This window comes from Phocoena sinus, chromosome X (genome assembly GCF_008692025.1).
Source record: "Phocoena sinus isolate mPhoSin1 chromosome X, mPhoSin1.pri, whole genome shotgun sequence".
In the NCBI taxonomy this organism is placed as follows: domain Eukaryota; kingdom Metazoa; phylum Chordata; class Mammalia; order Artiodactyla; family Phocoenidae; genus Phocoena; species Phocoena sinus.
The window spans coordinates 86,070,000-86,082,408 of NC_045784.1; the positions used below are offsets into that span (position 1 = coordinate 86,070,000).

At 37.2% G+C, this 12,409-nt stretch overlaps 1 protein-coding gene across 6 annotated transcripts in view; it reads left to right on the plus strand.

Moving 5' to 3' along the window:
* The window catches only part of CENPI (centromere protein I), a 48,097-nt gene that overhangs the window by 17,372 nt on the left and 18,316 nt on the right, over positions 1–12,409 (plus strand). For all 6 annotated transcript variants that reach the window (XM_032620825.1, XM_032620829.1, XM_032620830.1 and 3 more), the window contains 9 exons: positions 795–843; positions 1,109–1,155; positions 4,939–5,028; positions 5,372–5,494; positions 5,730–5,897; positions 6,047–6,167; positions 7,298–7,389; positions 9,252–9,369; positions 9,453–9,517. In XM_032620825.1, the coding sequence (XP_032476716.1) occupies positions 795–843; positions 1,109–1,155; positions 4,939–5,028; positions 5,372–5,494; positions 5,730–5,897; positions 6,047–6,167; positions 7,298–7,389; positions 9,252–9,369; positions 9,453–9,517 (873 nt within the window). The remainder of the gene's footprint in view (positions 1–794; positions 844–1,108; positions 1,156–4,938; positions 5,029–5,371; positions 5,495–5,729; positions 5,898–6,046; positions 6,168–7,297; positions 7,390–9,251; positions 9,370–9,452; positions 9,518–12,409) is intronic.

Genomic DNA, 12,409 nt, shown 5'->3' on the forward strand with positions numbered 1-12,409 from the left:
GTCCTGAAGATATTCTACTCTAGTTTTCTTCTAGAACAAGTATCAGCAAACTTTTCCTGTAAAGGGCCAGATAGTGAATATCTTAGGCTTTGCAGGCCACTCAGTCTGTGTCACAACTGCTCAGCTCTGCTGTTGTAGTGAGAAAGCAGCCATGGCCAATACATAAATGAGTGACTGCGGCTGTGTTCCAGTAAAGCTTGATTTGCAAAAACAGGTGGACTGTAGTTTGCTGACCCCTGATCTAGAATAAAACCTCAACAAATGGACGCTCAAAATGAAGTGGTATAAGGGAACCAAGGAATCATTTAGTAGTTTAACAAATTTATTATGTGATATTTGCCAAACTGAGGGCTAAATGATTAATTAAATTCTGGTATATCCACTCACTGGAATATTAAGATCATTGAAAATGATCATTTTGAAGACCAAGTAACATGGGAAAACACTTTTAAGTGGGAAATTTTAAGTTTGTATCTTAATAAATATGGACCTACTAGAAGGAATACATGAATTTTTGTTAGGTAGAAGAATCTTTTTCTGGTTTTCAAATTGTCTGCATTGTCGTTGTATTCCAAAAATAACTTTAAAATGGCATAAAGGGATGCCAATTAAAACTATTGTTTTTTTTTATCACTACTATTTAGTATGAAAAAGAGAAGCTTTGTAGAACTATTGTTCAATGAAGTCCCAAAGCCTTTTTTCTTAGTATAAGATTGACATTTGAGGAAAATGCATTGTTGCTCTGTTCAAGATATATTGTCATTTTTTTTCTTTTATTTTTTATATTTTGACAGTGCCCTTATGTCTGCCATTTGTTGTATTTACTTACCAAAAAAGAGAATGGTGAGTATTCTCATTCCAGTTGTATTACATTCACTCTGTGGAATTAGCGTTTGTATCGGCCTTTATAAAGTTAACTGTTAGCATTAGTTCTATGACAAGGTTTTGTGGAATTTCTTTTTAGTACTTTTATCTAAGAGCATCTGCTTAATGGCTTAACTGAACAGCGTAATTATATTCTTAATGTGTTGTAAGGAGAAGCTATCTGAACAAGGTTTCTTTTTATTCTGAACCACAGACTAGTAATTCTTTTCTTTGCCTTTTCTAGTCAAACCATTTCGTGTGAGAAAACTGCTTGATCTTCAGGCCAAAATGGTGAGTACTGAAAAGATCTAAGACTGGCCAGTGTACTTTGTGCTAGGTACCGAGCTAGGCTTTGCGGATGTAAAATCGAATGCGTCATTACCTTCAAGGAACTTAATTGCCTGGGGAGCTCAGTCAACAAAATAAAAAATCAGAATCAGACTGGGGTCAAGGAGGAGTGGTGATGGTGAGTAGAATTTAACTAGGCCAAGAAAGAAGAGAAGGGCACTCTTGGCAGAGGGAACAGCATGAGCAAAGCCAGGTCGATACCAAATAGCAGAAACCGTTTACGGAACTGGGTTGGTATGGCTGGAAAGTAAGTGTTAGGGAGTAGTCAAAAATGACTACTTTATTTTATTAAAGTGACTAGCTTATCTATTCTGTGGCTGTGATCTAGGAAAACATTCTTTTCTGGATACTTAAACTTCAGTATATTCCCTGACTTTTATCTCTTGTCCTTACAGCTCTCTTGCATTGTTATTTCCACTATACCTGCCAGGTAACAGAAGTCTGTGAAGCTTTGGGTGTAAAACAATAGGAAGTTGTAGTGCCTATGCCTAACTGTTGAAGCCTGCATAACCTATGTAGAGGCATTCAAATTTCATGAAAAATACAAACACATGCGCACATGTGTGCTTCTCCATTGTGAGGTTTCCTGTTGGTACAATTCAATGATTGTTCTTGTTTTATAGCTTCCTATTTTGGCTCTCTGGGTGCAGTATATTCTCGTAGCTCTCTGAGGATAGTAATGATAATGTTTTTGTCCAAATTTACTTTTATTTCACATTAATAGAAATTATGAAAAAGATGTACATTTTTCCATGTTAACAGCAAAACAATTCAATGGAATAAGAAAATCTTACCATAAATAAGATCTTGTTGATTTGTATTAACTGAGACAAGTATATGTTCAAGTTATAAAAATGACTCAGTACAGTGTCTAAAAATTTTTAACCCAGACATTAAATATATGGCTTCATTATTAATATTCTATATAGTACATTACTAAATTACCCCATTATCAATGCCTATTTATAAAGATACATTCATAAAATTGTTTTGATAAGCTGGATTTTGGTGACTTTGATCACATCCAGCAGTACCGAGCCTAGAAGACATAGCCATGCTCACATGTAACTGAACATGTAAAATGGTAACAGGCATAATCAGCCCATGTAAGCAAATGTATTGGGTATGTGAATTTTTGATACCTGCAAAGGCATGTGTCCCCTCTATACCCATCCGTGCCCCATAACTTCCCATCATGATGGACACAGAACAGAGAAATTGTCTTTCTGGTGGCAAGTATGAATAGAGGGAAGTGGAGCAGGCACGTTGTTATCTTATATGCACCAGGCCCTTTGAGAGCAGTCTTTGGAAAAGGAAGGGGGAGTTCCTTTCTTGTTTGTTTGGTCTTTCATGGTAGAGGCTTTCCTCAAATACCTGGTAAACATTGTTTGCCCATATTTAATAATAAGGCACTAAAATGGTCATTGGAAACTTGTGTACGTGAGCAGGACTTGTTCATTGTAGGATCTTGATGTTTCATTGGGAAATTCCCCAGATGATGGTGTCACTTTTCCTAAGAAATTCTCCTGGGGACTTCCCTGGTGGCGCAGTGGTTAAGAATCCGCCTGCCAATGCAGGGGACACGGGTTCGAGCCCTGGTCTGGGAAGGTCCCCCATGCCGCGGAGCAACTAAGCCCGTGTGCCACAACTACTGAGCCTGCGTGCCTAGAGCCTGCGCACCGCAACAAAGAGTAGCCCCTGATCGCCTCAACTAGAGAAAGCCCACGTGCAACAATGAAGACCCAACGCAGCCAAAAAATAAATAAATAAAATAAAATAAAATAAAAATTCTCCTGTTTCCTGACTAGGGGTTGTATTCGTCTGCTTCTCCAGAGAAACAGAACCAGAACCACTAGGATGTGTGTATATATAGAGAAAGATTTTTATAAGGGATTGGCTCACAAGATTATAGAGACTCATAAGTCCAACATCTGTAGGGTGGGCCTGCAGGCTGGAGATCCAAGAGAGCTGATGTTCCAGTTTGAGTTCATCGACAGTCGGCAGTCGGCAGTCTGGTGGAGAATACTCTCTTGCTTGGGGGAGCTAGTCTTTTTGTTCTGTATAGGCCTTCAACTGATTGAATGAGGCCCACCCACATTATGGTGGGTAGTCTGCTTTACTCAAGAGTCCACCCATTTAAATGTTAATCTCATCAGAAACACCCAGAACATTTGATTTGGGCACCCCATGGCCCAGCAAAGTTGACATGTAAAATTACTTGCCACAGGGCTATAAACCTGGCTACTAGCACTCTGGGACTTAAGCAGTAGAAAAGATTGGGGATAGGTTCTGGTATACTCCCTCAGTTCTGCAAACTGTATGAGTCCAGCTTTTATCTTCAGTTAGTAAAACCCTGATGTTTGCCAGTGTAGTGAAGGAATTTGGGGTTCTAACTGCTTCTTATGTAGGCTTTCAACCAGTCCTTCTGTTTTTCAGCCCTCTTGTACCTCCACTTTTCAGAGGTATCTGATCGCTCAAATTTCTGAGTCTTTCTGGGAGTTCTCAAGCATGAATCTGCTGCTTTTGAGGCTTTTTCTGTTGCTGCCTTAGCTTTCGTTTTCTCTATTCTGCTAAATTGGTTATTGTTTGTCCATCTTCATTTGAGGTTCCAAAATCTTGTTGAGACCTCACATGTGCTATTGTCTGCCTTCTTGTTCTCTTTGAACTTGTGCTTTATGCATTTTTCCATTCCTTTACTTTTTAGTGGGGCTTTATGAGGACCCAGAATTAAACATGTATGTTCAGTATGCCATGTTTAACTGGAAGTCTCTCTCTCTCTTTCTTTTAAGAAAATGTTAACTTTTTAACAATAAAGATAGGTTTAGTTAACTAGACAATAAGTTCTAAAGGTCTCTCCACTCCTAAGTATTTGCTCTTTCAAAAACATTCCAACTCAAAGCAAACACTCTGGTACTAATTGATAATGAGTACAGAGATCAGAAGATATTTCAGCATAGATAGCCTGGGTCATTTTGGTTTTGTTATCATAAATTTAATTTCAGGAAGCTATTATAAAATAGGAATACTGTATTTCTAATCCCCATTTTCTGCCTTCCTTATTTTGTATAGTAGTTGATTCAATAAAATAGTAATATAGTAAAACAGTTTGGTTTCTTCCTTGGAATTTTAGTGGTATGCTTCCTCTGGATAGCCAGATATATCAAACACAGGTATCCAGCAGTAAGGACTTCTGTCATAAAATTAATGTTTTTGTAAAGACTTTTTCAGTTATATCAAGCTGTTTGACTTCTGCATACTAATTGTTAGATATCCTAGTGAATTTTCCAAGGATCATGATGCTAAGGTATTAATATTTCCTTTGCTCTGTTTTCTTGGTTTCCCTTTTTGTCCTTCCACCTTCCTGTCTAAATCAAGAATGAGTAAACTTTGAGTCCTGAGTATTATACCAGTGAGAGTAAGCCATGCTAGCAGATATGACTGGTAAGCCTAAGGCACGGGCAGAGAAGAAGAGAGAAAATATAAGGAAGAAGTAAAATATGGAAAAAGGTCATAAAAGAGAAGATGACAAGTTGGCGAGGGTTGCTTTATGATAGTTGATTTAAATGTTTGAGTTTCTACTCCTTGATTTTCTATAGCATCTTCCTATAGCTATATCACATAATAAAATTAGGGTCTGAATATATGTTTAATCTTTTTATTTTATTGTTACTTTTTTTTTTCTTACTGGCCACAGAATTGAAAATTGAAACTCTTATTTTATTTCAGGGAATGCAGCCTCATCTCCAGGCTTTGTTGTCACTATATAAATTCTTTGTTCCTACTTTGATTTCTGTATCTTTGCCTATGAGGAAGAAGGTAAGGGATTAAGGAGCAGTAAGTCATATTGATATAGAAATATGTTGTTTTGAGTAAGTTAATTTATAGATTTGGACTAAAATGTTTATAGCATACTGTTTTAAGATCTAATATTGTGGCGCTGTTTCTGAGTTTTTTTAGGGATTAGCACTTCATTTTGATTCCATTCAATGTATTCCATTCAATGTAATAGATTGCTGATTAGAAAAAAAACTTAAATGGATTTGCATGGGTGTAAAATATTTCATAATTAATATACTTTCAATTAATGAAGAGTTTTAGGTTTTATGCTGCTCCGACTTATGGATACCTCCTCTCGTGTACTTTACATTCAAATTTATAGATCTATTTTAAGAATTCAGAGAATCTGTGGAAGACAGCTCTACTTGCTGTGAGGCAAAGGAATCAGAGACTTCCTCCAGAACCTCTAAAGTTGATGTTAGCTAATGTCCATCCTATAAAAAGAGTAAGTATCTAAAACCCCAAGTGACTTGCACAGTCTTCTTTTATTAAATTCAAACAATAACCATTCAGATGTTGGAAGAGATTATAAATATTTAAGTACATTTTAATTACCCAGTATTCTATGCAAACTATATTCAGACTCCATTCATTAAACCACCTTAACAAGTGCTTTTACATTTATAGTTTGTAATCTGCTTAGTCCATTGATAGATTGTTTTATTATCTTTCTTTTTTAGAAATGGAATTCTCACTCAGTTATACCAGTGCTAAATTCCGGTAACTACAGTAAAGAAAGTGGGAAAAAGGGGATGAGTCTTTCTGATTATTTCAGTAGCAATGGATCATTTCCACTGGAACAGCTTAAAAGCTTCCCTCAACTCTTACAGAACATCCATTGCTTAGAGGTATGTGACTGGACCATGTGCTTATTTGCATTTTCCATTTGATCTTCATGGCCTTTATTTTTGTTATATATTTCCTATCTGATGATTTCCTTGTTGCTCTGATCTCCTTTTTATATACTTACAGTTGACTGATTGTTCTGTCTTTGCAGCTGCCTTCTCAGATGGGCGCAGTGCTGAACAACTCTCTGCTACTACACTATATTAACTGTGTCAGAGATGAGTCAGTCTTACTGAGGCTCTATCACTGGTTGAGTCAAACATTACAAGAAGGTAAAAATTGATACTTAGAAGTGTTAGATGAATGAAGAAGGAATAAGACGGTTTACAAATGGGTTTCTTTTAAAAGGGTGCCAAATTCTAGACAGGAGGAGCCTTCATATGCTGTAATTATTTTTCCGGTAATCATGTATTCAGAGCCTGAATGCTGCTGTTGTTGTAATTTTAAGGGGTAGTAAGAAAGGAGGTGTATTGTTAAGGAAACACTGCTGGATGGCCACCAAAACTCACTGGGTGGCTCTACTTTGATGACTGTCACAGTCCAAGGCCTCTTCATCTTTGTATGTTCAGAAACTTGCTGTTAAGCCCCCAGAGCCATCAGATTAATGCTAACCAAACTCAGAGACTGTTGTGTAAGCCAGAATGTCAACTTTTTATTTCATGATAGAAGTAATTCTGGTGACCAAAATTTTCATGTTTGCGACTAGAATAGCTCCTCTCTGCTATCAATATATATGGGGGCCACATTAGTCATCAGAAAGTTTCTTAATTATAGAACTGAAGGAAAAGGCAGTGAGGGAGTTTTTCATCCAGGCCATAGTAAAGCCTGATCATTTCATTCCTCCAAGGAGGTCGATTTCTCTAAACATAGTATTGAGTTCACCAGATTATTTCTTTCCTGGATAAGTAAATCCTGACTATTCAAGTGTTTAAGGTCAGTTTTAGTCGGTTCCAGGGTAACTCTCCTTTTCCTACTCAGTCTTTCTTTACATAGGATATGGTACAGTTTGTTAGATTTCCACTAACTAAAGTTCTGCCACCCTTAGATTACCCCCAGCTCACCCTAATCGAAGTTTAGGCATTCTCAAACTTTTAATTCATACACTTATAGTCTTTTGGATTACTGTGTGGCATAAAGGTAATCACATTCATTATATGTGACATTTACTAGTTTATTTTTTCACCGTAAGCTTTCCCCCTATATTACCAAGTTCTTGAGAAACATCACACTATCACTTCCATATATATATTATAGTCTCCAGTGTGAGTTGGCTAGGATGTATGAGACAGATAGCTTGTTTATATTTGTCATTTATTTGTCACTTTAGAGTTGTGGTGGTTATGTTTTGTGTAGTTTTTAGTGTTGTGCAACCGGAGCCTTATGTTTAATATTTTTGTTCCAGAATGTATTTGGTACAAGGTGAATAATTATGAACATGGAAAAGAATTTACCAACTTCCTGGACACTATCCTCAAGGCAGAATGCTTCTTACAAGTAAGATTCTGCTTGTTTCCTACACACTTCACCATTTAAAAAATATATATATATATATTTATTTATTTATTGAGCTGCGCTGGGTTTTAGTTGCGGCATGCAGGATCTTTAGTTGTGGCATGCGAACTCTTAGTTGAGGCATGTAGGATCTAGTTCCCTGATGAACTAGATCGAACCCAGGGATCGAACCCAGGGATCGAACCCAGGCCCCCTGCATTGGGAGCATAGAGTCTTAGCCACTGGACTACCAGGTAAGTCCCACCACTTCTTAATTTATTTAGATATCCATTAAAAACCTTTTCTTTAGTGCTTGACATCTTTTGTAAACAATATTTATTCAATTCAAAATTCATTATAAATAGAGCCAAGTTGCACTGTCGTTTATCTTTGTACTGTTGGATTTGAAGAAAGAATTTGTTAAATTATGCAAATAAGAGAGAAAGGTCTAGGGAATTCCCTAGCTGTCCAGTGGTTAGGACTCCAGCGCTCTCACTGCCGAGGGCCTGTGTTCAATCCCTGGTCAGGGAACTAAAATCCCGTGAGCCCCCTACCCCCCAAAAAAAGAGAGAAAGGTCTATAATTTAAGAGAACAAACTGAAGATGTAATTGAATGCATTAAATTAATTGAATTAGCCAGTAAGATAAATCTCATAGGGTCACTACTTGTGTCCTTATAATCAACAAACATTTTTTGATTGTCGAATATGTTCCAGCCAATTAATTATTTGGCCTGGGTAACCCTGAGTTATACTTTTAAGCTGCCACTCAGGTATCAGCACCATCAAGAAGCCTTTACTCAGTCTGGGTTAGATGTTTGTTCTACGTGCTTCCTTAGCTCTCTGTGTTTACCTGTATCGTGGTACTTTCAGCATCTGTTTTTCCAAACATTATGAGCTCTGACAGGTGGGAACCATGTCTAACTTTTCTTCATGTATGGGTGTTCAACTTGGTACCTGATACAAAAGAGATTCTCAATAAATGTTTGTTGAATAAATCTTAAGGGTATGGTGTGAAACCATTGAATTAGAAGTTGGGTGTGGATAATGGTGGTGAGGATAAAAGGATGAATTTAGGTTGATTTTTTAGATTTCCTGTTTGGGAGGATGATGATGGGAATATAAGAAAAGCAGGCTAGGAAGGAAAGATATATTTGATTTGAAAGATGCCTGTGGGATATCTAAGAGGTCCAGTAGGCAGTTAGATAATGAGCCTAGAGCTCAGGAGTGAGATTTGGGCTAGAGATGCAGAAATTTAGGACTCCTCATGATATAGGTGGTGGTTTTAGCTATGTTATAGATGAGATTGTCCACAGAATTCATGTCATGAAAAGAAGGTCCAGAATAGAGTCTTGGTGCACGCCACTATTTAAGGCTCAGGACGACAAAGTTAAAAGGGAAAACCCTGGATCTTCACTCTGGTAAAAACAGAGGCAGCCTAGACATTCAGGCCTCTCCAGATGGTGCTGCCCAGAGTTTGGGTTTGGTCTATGGCCCCTAATGAAATTCCAGCCTTATTATACAACATTGTATACACTCTATTGACTATCATGTACTCCAAAATAATACAATTTCATTTATCTTTAAAAATATTCCATAACTTGACTTCTTACCTTCTTTCCAATTGGTAAAGTTTTATGGTGTTTGAAAACTATGTTGATAAAGATGGTAATGTATCCAAATATTAATCATCTGATCCTTTTTATGAGAAAGTCTGACACCTAATCCAAGGCTTTTAATTATATTTATGACAAAAAACATTAGTCTAAGGGTAAAACAACTATAGCACAAAGTAAACTGGTTGTTTCAAGAGTAATTACAACTGAAGAATTCCATGCAAGGTTTTACTATCAACTTGTGTTACAGGAGGGGTTTTATTCCTGTGAAGCATTCCTGTATAAGAGCCTTCCTCTCTGGGATGGCCTCTGTTGTCGATCACAGTTCCTTCAACTTGTGAGCTGGATTCCTTTTAGTAGCTTCTCTGGTATGTATCGCGAAAATTTGGAGTCATTTAATTTAATGTAATATTAATTAAAAGGATTGAATACTTTTTTTTATTATTTTTAGAGGTGAAACCACTTCTTTTTGACCATCTGTCACGGCTCTTCTTTACATCAACTATTTATTTCAAGGTAAAAAAATTGTCTTGCCTAGATTCAATAGGAAATATTAGTCTGTGGCTGGTGGTACACAGTTTTAAACCCACACTATAGCAGTGTTTTGTAGCAGGAGTTGCTTGGACCTGGACTTGAGGTCCTGCATCATTCAAATCAAAGTTAATGTGTAGAATCTTCTGTTTTTAAGGTTTTGTTACATGTAATTTTCCTGAACTGTAACAGATGACAAAGTGAATGAACAGGTGGCAAATGAGTATTAATAAAAACAAACTGGGAAATAACTTAAGCATACTTAGTTTGATTGTTGTGGTTGTTAATTTTGTAGATACACTTATTCATTTCTCAAATGTGTATTGAGCACCCACTATGTGTTATAATATAGTCATTTTCTGCTAATAAAATTGTTCTAACCTTATATAATAAAATTAAAAGTTGTTCTATTTTGCGGTGTGCTCCAAAAAAAACCCACTGTGGCTTCCAGGACTAAGTTTGAGAGCCACTTTTTTATAGAATGGTTATTCCTTTTCTAAAAGAGTGACAATATAATTAATGTTTCTTTTATAACTTTTTTTCACCTTAAATCACTTACTGTTTGCCACATTTACAGGAAAAATATATTGTCCTGGTTAGTGTTTGTCATAATCAACTGGTACTTTATAATTACCTATCACATTAACTTGGATTCAAGTTTTATTTATATTATTTGTAACTTTGTACCTTACCATGTCATGTCATTCACATGACAATACACACTGCTTCTCCCAGATAACACATTTTCAGAGACTTCATTTTGCAACTTTCTGCGATTCTCTTCCGATCTTCTAATTCAGTTATTCTTTATTTCTTCTCTTATTCTACCAATCTAGAGCGCTATTTATCTGTAAATATTAGGTTAAACCATATGAATAGGTTTAACCTAATAAGTCAAAGATGTTTGACAATTGGCAGTTTCATATGTTCCAGCCTAATAAGTATATATACATTTATACACACATGCATATATTTATATTTGAGAGTGGGGGGTGGGGAGAGGAAGGGAAACAGACAGAAGGCCAAAGACAGAAATCAGGGGAATGCTCACTGTTTAATTCTCACTGAAAAGGAGGTGTCTATGAAGGAACCTTTTCAAGAGGTATGAAAAGAACCAGGAGAACAGTAGTGCCAAAGAAACAGAGAGAATACAGGCTATCAAGAAGGAGTGAAGGGATAATGTTGCTACATATACCAAGAGGGTCCAGAAAGATGTGGACCAAAAACAAGTTTCTTTTGGAATTGATAATACAGAGGTCTTGGCTACCTTTGTGAGCAGGTTCAGTGGAGTGTGGGGGTAAAAACCAAATTGTGGAGGTTGAGGAGTTGATGAGAAATGAAGACAAGACAATGAGTATTGACTGTGTTTCCAAAAGTTTGGCTAAAAAGAAGAGGTAGAGAGAGAGAGAGAGAGAGAGAGAGAGAGAGAGCGAGCTGTAGTGGGGCTTTGAATCAAGGGAAGGTTGTAATTTTCTTTGTCCCCAGAGTGAGAAAAACCTGCACATGTTTATAGATAGGATGCAAGGAGCCAGATGAGAAGAGGGAGAGGTTGAAAATGGGGGAAAGATGAGGGATAATTGACAGTGGCAGGGTTTCAGAAAAAGCATGAAGGTATTGGTTTAATACTAGGTAGAGGACTTTGCTTGAATGGGTGGTAAGAGATTGGGAGGTACTACTTATTCTCTAAGATTGGGGATGAGGATGTAGAGGTAGGTGGACATATAGATATATTTGTACAGTTTGAAAAAAGAGCAAGAAATTGAAATACTTGTGCCTAAAAATGTTAAATTTCTCAAAATAGGAAGTGCATTGTAGAGGACAGAATTGAGTAGGGGGCTTCAAGATGGTGTTATGTGCTTAGCCATTAAAAAGAATGGGAGAGAGAGACAGCTAATTGAAGAGAAATATAGTAAAAAGGATTATTGAGCTTCATTAAGGGCCCAGATGAAGTTGGAGACCATAACTTAGGAGTGTAGAGCTGTGCTTCTCAACCATTTTTGTTTTAAGCCCATGCCGCCTTCTCATAAACGTAAGAATCTCATGCCTTCCTTTAATGTGGAGGCTGGATGGGGTAGACTAGGTGAGTGGAGATTTTCTGAATATGTCATAGTAATATCGAATATCTTTTCAAGTGTTAAATTGACACCAAAATAGAAGATTGTTTTAGGTGATTCCAAGGTTGCTTTCAACTTGAACATATTTATAACCTGAATGTGAGGTGTCACTTTCTAAAAATATATATATATTTTAATTAATTTATGTATTTATCTATTTTTGGCTGTGTTGGGGTCTTCGTTGCTGCACATGGGCTTTCTCTAGTTGCGGCGAGCTGGGGCTACTCTTCATTGTGGTGCACGGGCTTCTCATTGCGGTGGCTTCTCTTGTTGAGCATGGGCTCTAGGCGTGCAGGCTTCAGTAGTTGCAGCACGTGGGCTCAGTAGTTGTGGTTCGCGGGCTCTAGAGTGCAGGCTCCATAGTTGTGGCGCACGGGCTTAGTTGCCCTGCAGCATGTGGGATCTTCCTGGACCAGGGATCGAACCCGTGTCCCCTGCATTGGCAGGTGGATTCTTAACCACTGCACCACCAGGGAAGTCCCTAAAAAAAATATTAATTGAACTGTGCTATGAAGTAGCAGTAAGCATTCTATCACTGGAGATACTCAAATATAAATAGTATCTAGACCATCATTTATTAAGGATATTTAAGAAGGGTTTCCTGTGTTAGGTTTTGGGATGGTATGGATTGCTTTCAAATTTATAGATATTATGATTTATCCTTACAAGTGTTCCAGGCACACTTATTTCAAGACTATATTTTTTGTATCTGAATGAGTCCCTGGGAAATCAAGGCAAGGCCTGACAAAGGAAAAACTGTAGG